The 19,052-nt window shown below is 33.9% G+C and overlaps 1 protein-coding gene across 1 annotated transcript; it reads right to left on the reverse strand.

Moving 5' to 3' along the window:
* Positions 1 to 430: 430 nt before the first annotated feature.
* Positions 431 to 3,179, reverse strand: LOC120070692 (small ribosomal subunit protein eS24z-like). The gene is made up of 5 exons (XM_039022537.2): positions 2,878 to 3,179; positions 2,171 to 2,212; positions 1,732 to 1,902; positions 956 to 1,042; positions 431 to 861 (listed from the first exon to the last, which is right to left on the reverse strand). The coding sequence occupies exons 1-5, from the start codon at positions 2,947 to 2,949 to the stop codon at positions 820 to 822; spliced, it is 414 nt and encodes a 137-aa protein (XP_038878465.1). The 5' UTR covers positions 2,950 to 3,179; the 3' UTR covers positions 431 to 819.
* Between the last annotated feature and the right edge of the window lie 15,873 nt (positions 3,180 to 19,052).

Below are 19,052 nucleotides of genomic sequence, written 5' to 3' on the forward strand. Positions count from 1 at the left end.
TCATCAAACTCAAAGTTGCATGTTTGTATCTAATGGTCTTTAAACTCAAAGTTAATCTCATGTCAGCATTTAAGTTTAGTCCTTCGGTAGATTCAATTAAATATAACTTAAAATTTTAAACTAAGTTCTAATTTAAGGTTTAACACCATTATAAAAAGTCGAATTTCCTAATTTTTTTACAAAATTCCTAGCCATGATTTGAAAACTAATTGAAATTTGATTATGAATTCATGTGAAAATTTAAAAAAATGAAAACTATGGTGGAAAACGATAAGAAAATAAGAAAAATTATCAAAAACAAAAAATTCAAAAACCTTATTAAAAACAATGTAATAAACGAGTTTAGTTATAAGCATGAAAAAAGACGCTTGCCGAACTGCCTGATATTTTGCTTGAGAAATCCAGTCATCATCACCTGAACTTGTGCTCGTACATAAACCAACTATCCAAATTCCAAATTAATATTTCCCTCGTCTTTCAAATGGTCACAACTAGGGATCGTACCACCAACAAAAAAAAAAAAGGCAGAAAAACCACCACAAAAAAATGGAAAAGTAAAAAGCAACAAAACGTTTACCACTTTTTTATGAGAACTTTCATCACTATAAGATATAGGGTCACTAATGTCAAAATTGTTCCCTGCAAAAGCACTCCAAATTTTTAATTAATGGCTAAAACATTGGTGTCAATCTCCAGACATTGATTTCGATCATTTCATTTGCAGTGTCCAACGCCACTTAAGAATTAAAATTTACGGAGGAATGAAACAAAGACATGATAGAGAGAAAAAGGCCAAGGCACAAAAACACAGCAGTAAGCTCATTTCTTCTTTCCAGCCTTGGCAGCGTCCGAGGCCTTTGTCTGATAAAAGAAAAGGGGAAATTGCAGCCAATATTAAACATTGTGTTATTTTCAAATTTAGAAACTCAAACAAGAAAAAGAAGGGTTTGCTCACTTTCTTTACTCCACGAATCTTCTTGGCTCTGTTCTTCCTCTCCTTCATTTGCTTCCTTGATTTTTCTACTTTAGTGTCAAGTCCATTCTGTCAAGAAGATAGCACTTGATTTCAGAAATAACCCAACACTTTTTCACCCAGGCTGGAAAACTATTTTGAAAAACAGTGAACCACAATTGCACAGATGATGATTCATGGCCTCTTATCAAATATGAATCTTATAAAGAGTAAACGTCTACTCCTGATGATAAATTCAAGTGGAACCAAAAAAAAAGTTCACCCCTACCCCCATTTTGTTTAGTTTCTATAGGATTATATATCCCTCTATTAATAAAAGAATTATCAATCATCGTCTTCTTATTTCATTCTCTACACATGTCCTCCACATGTCCCAATTGCATTCTAACATGCCCCCCAGCCCTAGATTCATTTGTCTCCCACCAAATCAGAAGTGAACACGTGTATCACACATGTTGCACATGTTAAACAAACAGTGCTCGAAGCAGTGTCCATACTTTTGAAACCTATTGAATCCATTAGTTAACAGTACTAATTAGAATCTTGCATCAAATATAATGTGTGTGGGCAAAGCCTACACAGATACAAAAGGGAAAAGAGGTGCAAATAACACATTCATCCATCAGACAATAAATAAACATGGATGATGGATCAAGGACAGGACTCTTCCTTTATGTACAAAAGCAATTCATGACATTGTAAAGATCTAACAAATCACAACTCAGTAGAAGGAAATATTAATAAGGAAACGAAATTACCCTGATGAGCCGGTACTTGGGCTCATATTTTTTTGCATTTTCAACAGAATCATAAATCAAACCGAATCCAGTTGATTTACCACCTCCAAAGTGAGTTCGGAACTTAAAGACAAAAATTGCATTTGCATCCTTCACATCATATATTCTTGCCAACTTTTCCTTCAGCTCTGCCTTCAAATCAAAAAGGAAAAAGTGAAACCAAATGAGCAGACAATTAAACATGCAATCAGACTTGAAACTCAAAACCATTTAACTCAACAATGTATCTGTTGCTTGGCATAAAACGTTAAAGATACCAAAAAATTCCAAATTCAAACTCTGATAAATTGGGTGTAAGACATAATTGCTGGATTTATTCATTATGAAAGCAATCCACAAGCTGCACTGCAGTTATGCTAAAGCAATAGCACAATAACTTTCTCAAGTAAAATCAACTTACCTTAGAGACGTTTGGTCTTCCTGGGTGAAGAACATCAATGATCTGCATCAAACCAGAAAAGGAACAGTAAGAACTAAAGCCTACAAATTGAAGTATTGGACTCTATTATCATGGTGGTGTGGCTTGAGTGAACTCCCAGGATGCTCTCAGCCAGTAGAATACGAAAGGACACGAACACCCATACTTATACGGTTCACAGCATATTCATAAAACATGCTTTTTTCAATATCCACGAGTGACCGGTCTAGCCCTACCAAATTTCTGGTCGCATAAAGAAACTCATAGGATATGATATCAGATAGGCAGCCAGCATTCACACAAAACTTGTACATTGTGAAGATGATTCAAAGAAAAAGTACAAAATCACAGAGCAAATAAACATTTGTCAGCTAGTTATAACGGAAGGTTAGCAGATGTGAATGGAGTAGACGTCGACAAAGAAAACGAACATCAAACTACAGAACTAAATTGGGTTACATATGAAAACTGGGGTCAAATGGGAATCACCTAAGAAAACCTTAAACAAAAGGTTTTCATTAATTTGAATATGGATTGTTGAATCTTATACTTTAAACCAACGCGTAATAGAGATCTAAAGTTTGAATATTGGATTTCTCCTTAACGAAACTACTCCGAGAAAGACTTCAAAGTTCAAAACTAATCTTTCGTTGTTGATAAAACGTAGAAAAGAAAAGAAGGGGACTCACAAATTGCTTCCTGGAGAGAAGCCGGTTGGTCATGAACTTTCTGGTACGTATGGTGACCGCCTTGTCAGCCATTGTCGGTGAGGAATACGATGAAGTGAAGTGAAGTGTAGCAGAGAGCAGGAAGACGAAGGTTCGGCAAAGAGGAGAGAATAAGAAAGAAATGAAACCTTGAGTTATAGTGATGAAACCCTAGGAGGAGCCGCCATTGTTGCTATTGCTATGATGGGTTATTGTTATGGGCTTTCCTTCGAAGCCCGTTATTCAAGGGCCACCTAGGTTTTGGGGGGGGAAATTTGATGAAATAGCCGGTTTTAGGCTCTTTGTTTGAAAAATAATAAAAAAATTGTACTCGAATAATACAATGGGAATACGGATGTGGATAAAATATAATATAATAATAAAATAAAATAATTAAAATTATAAAAGTAGGATAATATGAAAATTCAAAGTGAAATTTTAAAGTGGATTTTCTCATTAATATGCGTATAATTTGAAACCACAAAATGCCACTCTTTATAGATAATTTGACAAGTAAGATGTGATCTTACATGGATACTAAGCATGAATACAAGGCACATGAATAATATGAAGATTGACACATGACTTTTAGGACACTAAGCATTGGGCATCTATTTTATAATATTTGTAATACTCCCCCTTGAGATGTCTATATATATGTGAAATATCCCTCATTACTAGGAAAAAATTCAATGGGAAAAAATCATAGTGAAAGGGAAAAAGTACATATTTTATATAATTTATACTCCTACAAGTATACAATATATTTGCTCCCCCTCATAGAAACATCACTTGAGATATTTGAGTCGCCATATTCCAATATTGTGCATCAATTTTTCAAAGGTTGTTGTAGGTAATGTCTTTGTAAATAATTTGGCCAAGCTATCCTTCGAACAAATTTGTTATACAATGATGTCATCATTTTCTTCAAGACATGAGTATAGAAAAGTTACAGTGAAATATGCTTGGTTCAATCTCTTTTAATATATCCTCCTTTGATTTAGGCTATGCATGTTGTGTTGTTTTCATATAATATTGTTGGAAGATTTTTATTATAAGACAAGCTACATGTTCCATGAATGTGTTGAGTCATTGATCTTAGCCATACACATTCTCAACCATACACATTCTCAACTAACTTCGTGAATTGCAAGAATTTCAACATAATTTTTAGGAAGTAGCTATTATGGTCTATTTCATTGATCGTCATGATATAGTAATTCCTTCACTTGTGAATAGATAACCTATTTGAGATCTAGCTTTATGTGGATCAGATAAATATCCAGAAACTACATAACCAACTAGATCAAAATTTGATTTATTTGAATAAAATAAACTCATATCGATGTTCCTTGGAGATAACAGAGTATATGCTTAATTTCATTCCAATGCCTTTTCGTTGGAGAATAATTATATCTAGCTAATAAATTGACTGAAAATGCAATATATGATCTTGTCTTATTAACAAGATACATAAGTGCTCCAATTGCACATCTCTAAGATATGGTACTTCAAGACCAAGAAGTTTTTCATTGTTATCTCGAGGTCGAAATATATCTTTCTTCACATCTAGTGAATGAACTTCCATTGGAATGTTCAATGGATGTGCTTTTGTCCATAAAAAATATTTGCAAACAAATTTTTGTATAAGCCGATTAATCAACAAAAATCTCATCTGCTAAATGTTCAATTTGTAAACCAAGGCAAAATTTTGGTTTCCCAAGATCTTTCCTCTCAAATTCTTTATTGAGATATTTTATTACCTTTGAAAGCTCTTTAGAAGTTCCAATTATATTTAAATCATCAATATATATAGTTATAATATAAAATCTTAACTATGATTTCTTTATAAAAACACACGGACATATTGGATTGTTTTGATATCCTTCTTTCAACAAATATCCACTCAAGCGATTGTATCGCATTCGTCCTAATTGTTCAAATCCATATAGTGATCTCTATAACTTTATTGAATACAATTATCGAGAACTTGATTTATATGTTTCATGTATCTTAAATCCTTCTGGGATTTTCATATAAATATCATTATCAAAAGATCCATATAAGTATGTCGTGACTACATCCAAAAGATACATGTCCAGACTTTCATACACAATCAAACCAATTAAATATCTTGGTGTAATTGCATCCACCACTGGAAAATATATTTCCTCATAATCAATACCAGGTCTTTGTGAAAACCTTATGCAACTAGTCTTGCTTTATATCTTGTGACCTCATTATTTTCATTTCTTTTTCTCACAAATACCCATTTGTATCCCATAGGTTTGACACCTTTTGGTGTGAACTATTGGTCTAAAAACTAGATGTTTTGAAAATGAGTTCAATTTTACCGCTATTGCTTCTTTCCACTTAGCTAATATTTTCTATGTCGACATTCTTCAACAGATTTTAGTTTAGGATCCTCATTTTTAGATATAGTATCAAGAACAACATTATATACAAAAATGTTGTTAATAACTATATTAGTTTGGTTCCTTTTTTTTTTTTTTTATCATGACATAGTTTATTGAAATCTCATTATTATGTTTAGGTATTTCACCTTCCTCACTAGTCATGTCAATGATTTTTTCATGGGTATTTACATCCTTAATCAAGTCTTTTTTACTATTAATTATTTTTCTTTTCTAAAGATTTTTATCTTTGGAACCCACTGGTCTATCACGCTTCTGGCATGTTCCAGACTCATTAATGACAACTTGTTGTGTTAGGATATCAATTTTCGATAGAACATTTGCAACTAGTATATGTGACTTTGTTACTTTCTTTGCATCTATAAATGCATCTAGTAATTGATTTACTATATTTTGTAAATAAATTATTTTCTGAACTTCAAGTTTGATCTGTAAGGGGATCTAAATGAGACAATAACGACGCATTCCATATAATTTCTTTTTTCAACTTCTTAATTCCGCCTCTTAATGTTGGAAAATTTATCTCACTAAAATGACAACCAACAAATCGTGCAGTAAATACATCACTCGTCAAAGGTTCAAGATATTTAGTAATTGATGGAGAATTAAATCCAACATATATACCTAAGTTAGTACATTGTGTTGGAGCAATTGGAACATATACTACACATAAAAAAATTCTCAGATGGGCATTATTTGGCTTATGGTCATAAACTAATTGTAATGACAAGTACTTATGATAAGCTACTGACCTAATGCGTACAAGTGACACTACATGCAAAATAACATGTCTCCATACAGATGTAGGAAGCTTAGCTCTTATAAACAATGGTTTAACAATTAATTGCAAACGTTTTATAAATGATTCAGCTAAATCATTTTGTGTATGAACATGAGCTACAAGATGTTCAACATTTATCCTAATTGACACACAATAAACATCAAAAGCTTGGGATGTAAATTCACCAGCATTATCAAGACGAATAATTTTAATTATATAATAAGGAAATTGTGCTCTTAACTTAATTATTTGAGCAAGTAATCTTGCAAATGCAATGTTTTGACTTGATAATAAGCACACATGTGACCATCTACTGGATGTGTCTATTAATAGCATAAAATATTTAAATGGTCCACTTGGTGGGTTGATAGATCCACATATATCATCATGAATTCATTCTAGAAATGCAGATGATTCAATCCTCACTTTAGTTGGTGATGGTCTAATTATTAATTTTCCTTGAGTGCAAGCATCACATGATAATTCATTAGATTGTAGAATCTTCTAGCTCTTCAATGGGTGTCCAATTGAATTCTCGATAATTCTTCTCATCATTATAGACCCAGGATGACCCAATATGTCATGCCAAATAGCAAATATATATGGATTCATGAACTCCAAGTTCATTGTTGTATGTTTCAATTACTCGTATATACAAGTATATATAATCAAGATGGTAACGCAAACAGTTTTTCCAGTATATTTTTTTTCATGTGAGACAACAGATATAATAGATACTCCATATTATTCTTACTATCAGTCTCAATATGATAACCATTGCAACATATATCTTTAAGGCTTAGCAAATTTCTCTTTGATTGACTAGAGAACAATGCACCGTTACTTGAAAATTTTGTTTCTCTAGGAAAATAATATTTTCCTTTCCAAAGCCTTGAATCAGGTTTGCAAAACCTGATATTGTATTGACATTTGCTTTCAAAATTTTCAATTTGGAAAAATATTTTCTACATATAAGTATTGCTTCCGTAGTTGCACTGTCTGCTAGACATATATCTTATTTGCTCATGTTTGAGTCACTCTGTCACACCCCTCCCAAATTACCCTTCTTAATCTAGAAGTGAATGTGACGACAGTAGTTACCAACCCTTTTGTGGCACTTGCTGCCTAACTAACATCTTTAACCCGCTTAGATCCCTGGAGTACATATATAACGTTCACCAAACTAATGAAATTTTAAAAATAACCTCAGAATACCAGGGATCAACAACATAATTACATCATATTAACACATACAGAGTTCAGCGTTCCCAATATATTTTGAAAGTCCCTAATATGAGCAACACATATGTACAGACATTTAAAGAGTAAACACCTAAAACTTCTCTCTAGACTTTGGACTTTTAACTGGAGTTCTTGAGTGGCAGAGCAGCATGACAGCTAACCTCTGGGGAGATGACCACTACCTGGGAAAAGAAAAACATTTGAAAGAATGAGCTACTCGCCTAGTGAGTGACTTAATAAAAACATAAATCTCATGCTTAAACTGAAAGCTCGAAAACATAATACTGGAACTAAAATATGTCAAGCAAACATGTACATAAAATTTTTAAAACCATTGTATCTGAAAAACATAGGTAAACTGATTCCTGGTTGAGAGAAAACCCTCGTGGTTCAATTTCAACATCAGTATCATGTTCAAGAGAGAACCCTTTTGTTCAATCTCTCAAACATTAGCCTGGCCTAGTGTGAGAACCCTTTTGTTCAACATCTTCTAGCCAATGCTAAGAAAGAACCCTCGTGGTTCAATCTTATCGTCGGGTATGATGTTTAAGAGAAAACCCATTGTGTTCGATCTCTCAAACATAAGTTTGAGCTGGGGTGAGAACCCTTTTGTTCAGCACCTTACAACCAATGCTAGGAAAGAACCCTTTTGTTCAATCCTACTAAACTGATTAACTGTCATACGTGCACGTAAAGCAAACTGGATCCTGATGTCAAAGATCATAACTGAGGCAGGGTACCACTGCTTATCACTGAACTAAGTGAATTATTCTGATATCTTCTCTATGTACTTCAGCATCAGAATCATAACATAACTGAAACTAGGTAGTACAACTCGGATACCTTCTCCTTGTACTTCAGTATTGAGCTGAAAATACCTGATAGGAAAACATTTTCATAAAACATGCTTACTGAAAGCTTGATCTCATAAATCATATTTTTCACAAGAACATCATTTGCTAACGCATGCTCAACAACATTAAGAGCACATATGCTTTAAAACATAATACGAATACTTGTAACATAAACTCCTTTTGAAAACTACCATGGTTCAACCAGTGTACCAAAGCATATTTCATAAACTTTGTAACTAGCATGCGTTTATAAACTTTAGAGAAATACATTGCTTGGAACTTCTTGTAAAATAACCAACATAAAGGTAACTGTCAATAAAGCATGGATTATTAAAATATTTATAAACCATTTATAAATCATTTATAGTCACTCACAGGTCCTTCAAGTTTGCTTCCTTAAGGCTTTATAGGCTTCTCTAATGGGCGTTGAACCTACACATATAAGCATACTACTTAATATTTAAATTAGCCTTCCTTTTAGGTCTCCTCAATAAATCAAGCTCACATGCCAAACCATCACATTGTGCCTCCTACCATTCACTTTGAGGGTTGGACACTTAGCCAATTTGGAGGCTTGAGGGCTAAAAGAATGCACCCTTTGATTGCCCATACTCCTCATACTTAGAAAAAATTTTGGAGCATCAAACTCCAGATTCATTTTCAGCAACTCATAACTAAATTTCCAGAACTTATCTCAAGGAACTTCCTTTTACAAACTTGCTTAGAATCAAGTCAGCAACAGTACCTTAAAATTTTAGCTCAAAATTCCTCGTCGTTTATCTGGAGATTCAAAACTTCAGCATTGGCCCCAATTCAAGCAGTTGTCTGCTTGTGCAACAATTTCCAGTTCAAATTTAAAAAATATATAACTCAATTTCCAAGCCTCATCTTAAAAAGTTTTTTTCTACAAAGTTGTTTATAACTGAGTTAACAATACTACCTCAAATTTTTAGCTAAAAAATCTTCGTGATTCGTCCTAGAGCTTCAATTCTTCACTGATGGCCTATATTCACCCGAGAAACGAACCCTTCATATTTATTTTGCTCCTCCGGCCTTATTCTGGCAAGTTTTCCCTTCATCAGCACAGCCACATAAAATAGACACAAAGAGCTTTCAAATGCCACTAAAATTACACAAATAGCTTGAATAATTTGTTCAAGTCAATTAAATGAAGTCAGCCTTTCTGCTTACCACCGCCCAAAATCCTACATGAAATCTCCTTGGGCTACTTAGCCCACTAATGAAGATTAAGGGTTGAAATTAAACAATTTTTTTTTGCTTTAAATTTTATATCCTAATGTAGTATTTAATAATTTACTTCATGGGTATAACATTTTCCTTTTAAAAGAAACAAATTCTTAATTTCCCACTTTCTCTATTTTGGGAATTCCAATATATTTTTCTTTACATTTTAGTTAACCTCTCTCTTTAGTATAGTTAACCCACATTCAAAATTCCTCACCAACTCATGTTTGATTCCTCATCTCCAAGCCCATTACGTGAGCTCCATCTTTAGCCAACATTTAGTGAAATTCATCAATTCACCCTTCATTCATTTTGCCACCTAGGTCATTTACCACATCATAGCTTCCTTCTTTCTTTTATAACTCCTAAGACATGATTTCATCATAGCTCATTAGAGATCACATTACCTACTCTTACTTAAAGTAATTAGGGCTTGGGTTTTACACACTCAACATATGAAAATTGTCCATGCTTCTTCATTCAACAAAATAATTACGATAAGAGAAACAAAACTTGCACTATTAAAAGTTCAATCTTAGTTAAAAATATCATGAAAGATAGACTAAAAATAAACATTAATCTTTCAATTTCTCAAAATCAAAAGAAACACATGTTATGTTATCAATCGTGCCAATTTTTTCTTGAGGAGAATTAGAAAAATGTGCCACATCCAAATCTATTATATTGGATGAGTCAAATATCTCATTATCCTGTTAGGCAAAATTAGATTCCACATTTTCTATTCTTCTTGAATTATTATCTTGTACACCTTTTCATTTATAATCATTATTTCGTATGGTTCTTTTGAAATTTCAATGATCTAAACGACCACCACAAAAATAATTATTATTTCTTCCTCTGTCACGGTTACGACCTCAACAACGACCACGACTTCGACCACGATTATTATTAAAAATCGCATAATTCACTTTAGGGAATGGTTGTTCCAATTGGTCGAGATTTATGATTTTTCATCAATAACTCGTTATTTTGTTAGGTCATGAGAAGACATGAAATTAGTTCAAAATACTGTTTAAAACCTTTCTCTCGATACTGCAGAGCATATTCGAGATATGAAATGTAGAAATTGTCTTCTCTAACATATCATCATTAGTAATTTTCTCTCCACACACCAACAATTTTGAACTAATTTTAAGTAACGTGGAACTGTAATCACTTACTGATTTGAGATACTCTATTTTCAATCCCTCGTGGAGATGATGACGAAGTAAAATCTTAGCTTTTACTTTGTCTTGACTGGATTTGGTATTTTCTTCTTTAATTATTTCCCCAAGGTTCATACATCCAAGTGGATTTCGACATCGAATACCCATGTCAAATAATTATTTCCATTAATGTCAAGGGCTGCAAATTCTAATTTCGCAAGATTTGTCATGGCAACACTACCACAAAACATTGTATTTATATTAGAAATTTTTATTATGTACCAAATATGCAAAATAACATTTTATTTATTGATTATAATAAAGAGAAAAAATAGACCTACCTTTAGAACCTACCTTCAGCAAGGGATGCGACAGAAGCTTGTGCTAATAGCGTGTTGTCAAATTGAGGAGCACAATGGGAATACGAATAAGGATAATATATAATATAATAATATGATAATAAAATAAAAGAACTAAAATTATAAAAAAAAACTCTAAAATTATCGACACAATACTTATCATCGACGACCTGAGATTTGTCCTAATAGAGATTCCTTGCTGACGTAAGGAGATGGTTAGCATCACAGTTCCAAATGAAAGATTTGGGAAATGCTCAATATGTTCTTGGGACTCAAATTTTTCAAACTTGATAGAACAAAACCCTAGCAATATCTCAAGCATCTTATATTGAAAAAATGTTGTTGAGATATAATATGCAAAATTCCAAAAATGGTATGTTACCTTTTAGACATGGAACTCATCTGTTGAAGGAACGATGTCCTAAGACACCTCAAGAAATTGAGGAAATGAAAAAAATGTATCGATAGTTGGGAGTCTGATGTACGCTATGTTGTATACACATCCTGACATATGCTTCGTAGTTGGAATCGTCAGTAGGTTCCAATCTAACCCAAGACACAGTCATTGGATAGCTGTAAAAAACATCTTCAAGTATCTCATAAGAACGAGGGACTATGCGCTTGTATATGAACCTAAGGATTTGATCCTTACAGGATACACTGATTCTGATTTTCAGACTAATGTAGATTTTAGGAAATCTACTTCAGGATCAGTTTCCACTCTTAACGGAGGAGTTATAGTATGGAGAAGCATTAAACAAAGTTGTATAGCTGACTCCACGATGGAAGCAAAATATGTAGTTGAATGTGAAGCAGCTAAAAAAGTAGTGTGGCTGCGTAAATTTCTAACAGATTTGGAAGTGGTTCCAAATATACACCTGCCCATTACTCTGTATTGTGACAACAGCGATGTAGTTGCTAATTCCAAGGAACCAAGGAGTCACAAACATGGAAAACACATCGAAAGAAAGTACCATCTCATCAGAGAGATCGTACACCGAGGAGACGTGATAGTCACGCATATAGCCTCATAAGACAACCTCGCTAATCCTTTTACGAAGGCCCTTTCGACTAAAGTGTTCAAGGGCCACCTAGTAGGACAAGTGGGAGAATGTAAAAGGGTATTTTAGATGCCTTAGTTTATTGTATTTTCTCTCTATATTTCTCAACATTGTAAACATTATATATTTATATGCTCGTCTCACTGGAATATTAGTCCAAGTGGGAGATTGTTGGGAATGTCCTAAACTCGTAGTTCGTAAATATTGTTAACATATTCTATTTATCAATAAAAATATTGTTGAGTATTTTATTCAATAAATTGTTGTTGATATTGCATTCTTTTACGAAAATCCAATAAACAAATCCATGGCTATAAAATATAACTTTCTGTGGCGACATAATAGATGATCAAGTTTTAGTATATAGCCAAAAATGGTCTATAAGTATATGGATGTGATTGGGTACCTCATCCTAGTGATACTATTGGATGTGACCCATTTTGTATACTGATACAAATGATATGATCTAAAAATCATTCATGTGGAGATATGCGAGTAAGGGCATTTTATGCAATGAGTTTGCATAAGACCAGATCTCAAAATAGTCACTTTTCTTTATAACAACTGTTTATTGTTAAAACTAACTATTTCAAACTTAGTGACCTAGGGTAACTCGATCTTAATCCTAAGTTAACTATGAACTCCTGTTTATTTGAGATTATCCTTTAATCTGCATAGGTGATAGTAGTCCAACAACACTGCTCAATAAACCTCCCATTTTGGGGATAGGACTGGATAGATAGCTAGGGACATAGCTTTGCAATATGGAATTCACTCCTACCCGACTTAGGGTTAGTAGATAGGTTGTTCTTTTAAGCACTAATGTTTAGTCTTGAACAACGGGGCCCCACCCTCTCATGAAAGAGAGGGTTATGATTTATAAGTTGGACTATAAATCAATTGTTCAATGGAGGATCAGTGGGAGCTTAAGGAGCAAGATATATTTACAAGGGTAAAATGGTAATCTTTGACCTAGCTGTAAATACGAATGACCGACCTGTGAAGGATCGACTTACCGATTATGGTTAAAATAGACAAAAATATATCTACAGTGAGAAGAGTGCAACCATCGAGCTATAGTGGAATGTCTTGGTAGTTAACGAATAGTGATTAATTCAGTTTAAAGAGTTTAACCAATTAATTGCAAATCATTGGAGCTCATGATTTGTAAGTCCATAAGGTCCCTTTACTAGCTCGTAATTTGGATGTAAATTGAGTGATCTTGATGAGATTCGAAATTAAGGTTTAGAATTTGAAATGTTCAAATTCAATTAGGGTTTTTATTAATTGTATTTGATACAATTAAAATGTTTAATTTTTTCGAAATTAAACAAAATTGGAGAATCAATTAATGTTTAATTATGATTTAAATATTAATTACATGAAATTAAATTCATTGTAGTGAAATTGGTATTTTACTAATTTAATATTAGATATTAAATTAACAAGATTAATTAAAAACTTTAATTAATTAGTTTTATCTAAAACTTAATTAGTTGAATTTATTTTTATAAAACTAATAAAACAAATAAATCAATTTGTTTATTAAATTGATTTTAGAAAATTCAACTTGAAAAACAAAAGGAAAATTCCAAAAGTTGGAAATCTCCACTAAAGATGCAAGCATCTTATTCATCCAATTCCACTCAATCTCCATTAATTTCATGAAGAAGAAGTTAACCTTCATGCAAGCTCTGTGATTGCATGTTAAAAGCTTTATAAATTGGAGTGTTAGGCTGAATGATTAGCCATGCATTCAGAATTCTACCAAAATTTTGCATAATTTGAAACCCTAAAGTCACCTTCTTCAAGTCCTTCAAATTCAACTCAATTTAGTGTTTCCACTACACAATCCTTGCAAGAGAATATTAGTGAAGATCTTTATGGTGGTCTACTTGAAGATTGAAGCATTATTTCATGGAACTCAACTGGATTCAATGAGGGTTCATCAAAGGTATTGTGTTCTGCAAACCCTCTTGTGAAATTGTTTTGCAATAGCATGTTTTAAACTTAAACTAAATGTAATTAGAGTGCTTATTGATTTTAATTTTTTTCGCTGCTTGTTAGTTTACTCCATCAATAACCAGCACCAAGCCAAAGCTGGTGAGGATCTAGACATCTCGTCGTACCAATCCCCCCGCCGCATTCCCTCACCACATCCACTCGTCTCAGCCATCAACCTTGAGGAGTTAAAGGACTTCATTTGCACAAAGATCAATCACCTTGTGGCCTCTAAGATAGTCCATTAATTCCTTACAACAAGGTGTCTCTATCATGCCCAACATTTATCTTTCCAAACCCAGCGGAACTATGTGTACTTCAATTTCTTAACTGGTTATCGCCATGGTCCCGCTGTCCCTCCTCTTCTTCACCAACTTTTGCATTTCTATGATGACCTAAATCCTACTCCTAAACGCAGGAATGATGACCCTCCAACGCAGCAATAAATTTGGGGTTAATGTTTGGGAAATGGATTCTCTTTATCTTTTATTTTCTCTTGCTTCAATTTATATGTTTTGTAATTCAACGCACTACAATCTTTTAATGAAATGAATTCTTTGATTATTTGCACTCATTATTCTGTTTTTATCTGATCTTGCCTTGTTATTTTTCCATACATTATCCTTTTTAAATTATTCTTTATTTTATGTCTTTTTGTGCAATGAAAAATTAGCAATTGTGATGATATCTACATCGCTTCATTAAGTCCACTCACTAAGAGTTGCTTACCTCTCTTGTCCTTAGTAGCTTCTTAATCGTTTGCCAGTCACAATTTTATGCGCGCAAGCCTCTACTCAAACCCTTTTTTCATAATTCTCAAATAATTTTGTTTTTAGTTTTTTAGCAATGAGAACCTTGCTACTCTAAAAATTTTTGGGGTGGGAAAAGTCTGAGCAGATGCGTTTAACTTACGTATTACGTTTACATACATCATTTTACTTCAAGAAAAAAAATTATCAATAATGAACTCCGCTGTCAACGCAAGGGAAAAACCAACCTGATAAGAGTTAAGTTGTGAAAGGAATTTGTTTGTAGTTGGATAGTTCGCATGACAGCTGTGTAGGTAAGCCAAAATGAAGGTAGGTAACCAGGATCAGTGCAATGTAAGTAACATTTAATAAAAACAACTCCAATGTCTGGCAAAAGTTAAACTTAGCTAAGATAAGAGTTGAGTTAAACTTGGCACGCAACCGTAGTTGGATGTTCGCATGACACCTGTGGGGGCAAGCCAAAACGAAGGGCATAACCAAGTTCAATGCCTTGCTATAATCTGAATAAGTAACCACATAGTGTTGAAACTACTTTTCTTTTCCAAACAAATGCATTACAAAAGAAAAAGGGGATACAAAAGTGTTCAGAATAAGAAACAGGTTTTTGAGCGAATGTTTGCCGAATTGAAATTAAGAAAATATTTCTTTAAAGAATTTATTGGGCCTAAGAGAATAGTGTAGCTTGAGAAAGAAGTGCAAATCAAAAGAATTCTGAGAAGCTAGTCAGCACAACTTAGAAGTGTAGAATAAGTTTGAATTTCCTTAATATAAGATATGTTTGAGGACAAACATTATTCTAAATTTGGGGATGTGATAACTTGTAGAAATACAATTTATTTTAACATTTTTCTTAGAATAATAAGGTTAGATAAGCAAAATATGTGTTAATAATGCTAGGAATTCATGCTTAAAAATATACTCGAGTTGAAGTACGTTTAAAATCCCTGTTTACTACATGTCACAAGTTAATCTGCACCAAAGTGTTATATTTTGTAGTTGATCATAGGATCTATGTGCATATGCCGAGCACACACCCGAAGAAGAAGCGATTGATTGCATACCTTGGGATCTCTAACGTAATCCTAGTGGATATTCTGCCACAACTCAGAATGATGACCATGATAGCAGTACTGACATTCTCACTTACAAAGGTAAAAATGGTTCTAATCTTTTCTCCGAAGTATGCTAATTTCATGTTTATATTCTGTTTTAGTATAATGAATTTGTTTATGTAAAAATCGAACTGTGGGATGCAAGACGTTCTCACACAAAACGCTTCCACTGCGAGATTGAATCCCTTCAATTGGTACCAGAGCCAATTTCTTGCATCCACGTTCTTCATATTTTTCGAAACAAAATCAGTTTAGACGTGGGTTTAATATTTTTCGTTTGGAATGTTTGAATGTCGTTTTGCAAAATTGGATGTTTTCGATTTTGGCACTAGATTACTTTTAATTTGATTAAATTGTAAGGGCTCATTGTTTTTTTTTTGGACAATTTAATTCTTGCTTCGAGTTGTAAGTCTGTGTTAATCGAAAGAGCAATAGTTGCTGAGGAGATCGGGAAGAAATGGAGGTGTTCGGGACAAGTACAGAGCTAAAAATGTGAAGAACAGAAGCATTTTGTTGCTTGGCGTTGCGACGTTGCTATCGCAGCTGTTAACTTTACTATTTTTGGATAATTCTTGTGTCTCTTTGTCTTATTTTGTAGGTGAATTGATCCCATGGAGCAATTACGTTGCAAAGTTGAAGAATTAAGCAAAAAGTACGAAAAATCGAGAATTGAGTGCACCCAAACAGAGCTGAGATGACAAAGGACCAAACAACCCTGTTTCAGCATTGCAACGCTCATTAATAGCCTAAGTCCAATGCTCGCTCAACGCTTGAAGGTAATAGGCTCGGGTGCAGGCCAGTGTTGCAACGCTACTACGAGCGTCGCAACGCTATGAAGATTGACAAAACCACTGTCGCAACGCCAGTCCAACGCCCCTGCTCAACACTATAAGGCATAATAGGTAGCGTTGCAATTCTCTAGGGGAACATTGCAATGCTACGAACTTTGACAGACTTTCCTCTCTGCGCGTGCGCAATTGAGCATCAGGCCAGGGTCGTGACGCCTCCTTAATGCTCTGCACGATGCTGCCATAGGGTTGTAATGCTCTTCCCAGCATCGCGACGCTACGACAAACTTATAAATATGACGTTTGGGGTTCGAGCTGAAGTGTGAAGAAAATATAAGAGTCCAATCTAGTTTTGGGAGCAAATTAGGTTGAATTGTGGTGTAATTTTGCCTATGGTTAGCCTCACTGTTCAATTATTCATTGTAATTCCATTATGTCGAGGCATGGCTAGGTAAATTTTCTTGGGATTAGTAGTATGCTTTGATTCTTGAAGGATAGTTAGTTTAATTGTTTAATTATTGTGAAGCCTTTGGGAAGATTTAATTGATTTTTTTTTATAGAATTTCTATGAATTGATCTAACAAATTAATTTATCAAATTTCTTGTTTACAACATTGTCATAGCCTATGCAATATTGATTGATAAAGTTGCACGTATTAGGATCACATGTTTGAAGTCTAGATTTTTTCTGGTCAAACTCATATATATCCTAATATAATCTTTCCCAATTAATCATGCTATAAGATATGGCTTTTTCGGCTTGTGGTATGTCTCAACAATTGAACCCTATCATAATGAAATTCAACTTTTATTTGTATGTCGCCAAGAAGGAAGAGTTTTAAATTGAATTAGTACTAGTTTGGGTTGTTATTTAAATTAGATAATTGGGCTATTAGATTTCTCTAATAGGTTGAGGGGTTCACAAAATTAGTACAATTAACTAGCTCCTGATGATAGAAGTAAAAAACATTCATACTAATCCCAAGGTTTTTCCCTTGATTGAGTTTAATCCTTTTTCTGCATTGATTTTTGCTTTCTTTAATTAATAATTGATTTTCAAAAACCACTCAATTTCCCCCATAACAATGAATTCTTAAATTTTCCTGGCTAATCATTAGTCTCTCTATGGATTCAACCATGATCTTACCGCTTTACTACATTTGTGGTATAAGTCTTGAATCGGTGAAAATAACTTCTTTTGATTACGTTTAGGACTCATTAATGACGTGAGTTCGAGGTTCTTTCAAATTGGCGCCATTACTGAGGAGACTTGGCAATCAGCCGAGGAAAATTTTTGGATTCCAAAATAGAGAAAAAAAACAAAGAAGGTGTGTTACTACTTACTTTTGGTTTATGGCCCGCTCCTTTGGGAGTCTAGATTTGTTTTTATTACAGATATTGACCAAGAGGAGAGGAGAAATTGAAGGAGGCATAGAGGAGAAATACCAGAAGAGGGAAACCAACAAGTTGCTGACGATACGACAAGAGCAATGGGAGAGGAATTTCATAAGAAAACTCTGAGGGAGTTAGTGGAACCAGACATGGACCAATAGCCCCTATGCATCGTTTTTTTGCCCACTACTGTGCCGTTCGAACTCAAGCCGAGGCTGATCAATCTATTGCCTACCTTCAGAGGGAATACCGGGGAAAAACCCCCCACAAACACATCAAAGACTTCCATATGGTTTGTGTAAGTATGTGACCCCATGGAGTTACAGAAGAACAACTAAACCTGAGGGCTTTTCGTTTTTCATTACAGGATGACGCTAAGGATTGGTTGTACTACTTGGCTTCAGGGTCAATCATTACTTAGAATGATCTTAAAGAGAAATTTCTTGAAAAAAAAAATCTAACTTCTAGAGCCCATCGATAAGAAAGGATATTTATGAAATTAAACAGTTTATCGATGAGTCTTTATCTGAATATTGGAAACGGTATAAACGTTTATGTGCTAGCTTTCCCCTCCATCAAATTTCTGACCAGTTTTGATTCAATATTTCTATAGTGGCTTGCTTGCAAGTGACAGAAGCTCAATTGATTCGGCTGCCGGAGGTGTTCTCACTGATAAGACACCCATAAAGGCCCAGGAATTAATCTCACACATGGCTGAAAAGAACCAAAATTTTGGAACCAAGGCTTCTGAATCTTATTCGATTACTAGTTCTGAGGTAAAAGAATTGAAGTCTCAAATATCTAACTTAACTTCTCTTATGACACAAATGACCCAATGAGGAATTGCTCAAGTAAAAGCTTGTGAAGCCTGTAGAGTAGTGGGACACGCCTCCGATGCATGTCCTCGAGCCCAAGTCAACGCAGTTGGGGGTTACTAGAGGAAATACGACC

This window comes from Benincasa hispida, chromosome 2, assembly GCF_027475165.1.
Source record: "Benincasa hispida cultivar pf3 chromosome 2, pf3_genome.v1.1, whole genome shotgun sequence".
Classification (NCBI taxonomy): domain Eukaryota; kingdom Viridiplantae; phylum Streptophyta; class Magnoliopsida; order Cucurbitales; family Cucurbitaceae; genus Benincasa; species Benincasa hispida.

Coding starts and splice junctions, on each gene's coding strand:
- LOC120070692 (XM_039022537.2), bottom strand. CDS start 2,949: ATGGCTGACAAGGCGGTCACCATACGTACCAGAAAGTTCATGACCAAC. Junction 1,043..1,731: donor CCAAGTACCGGCTCATCAGG/GTAATTTCGTTT, acceptor TCTTCTTGACAG/AATGGACTTGACACTAAAGT. Junction 862..955: donor AGATTCGTGGAGTAAAGAAA/GTGAGCAAACCC, acceptor TTCTTTTATCAG/ACAAAGGCCTCGGACGCTGC.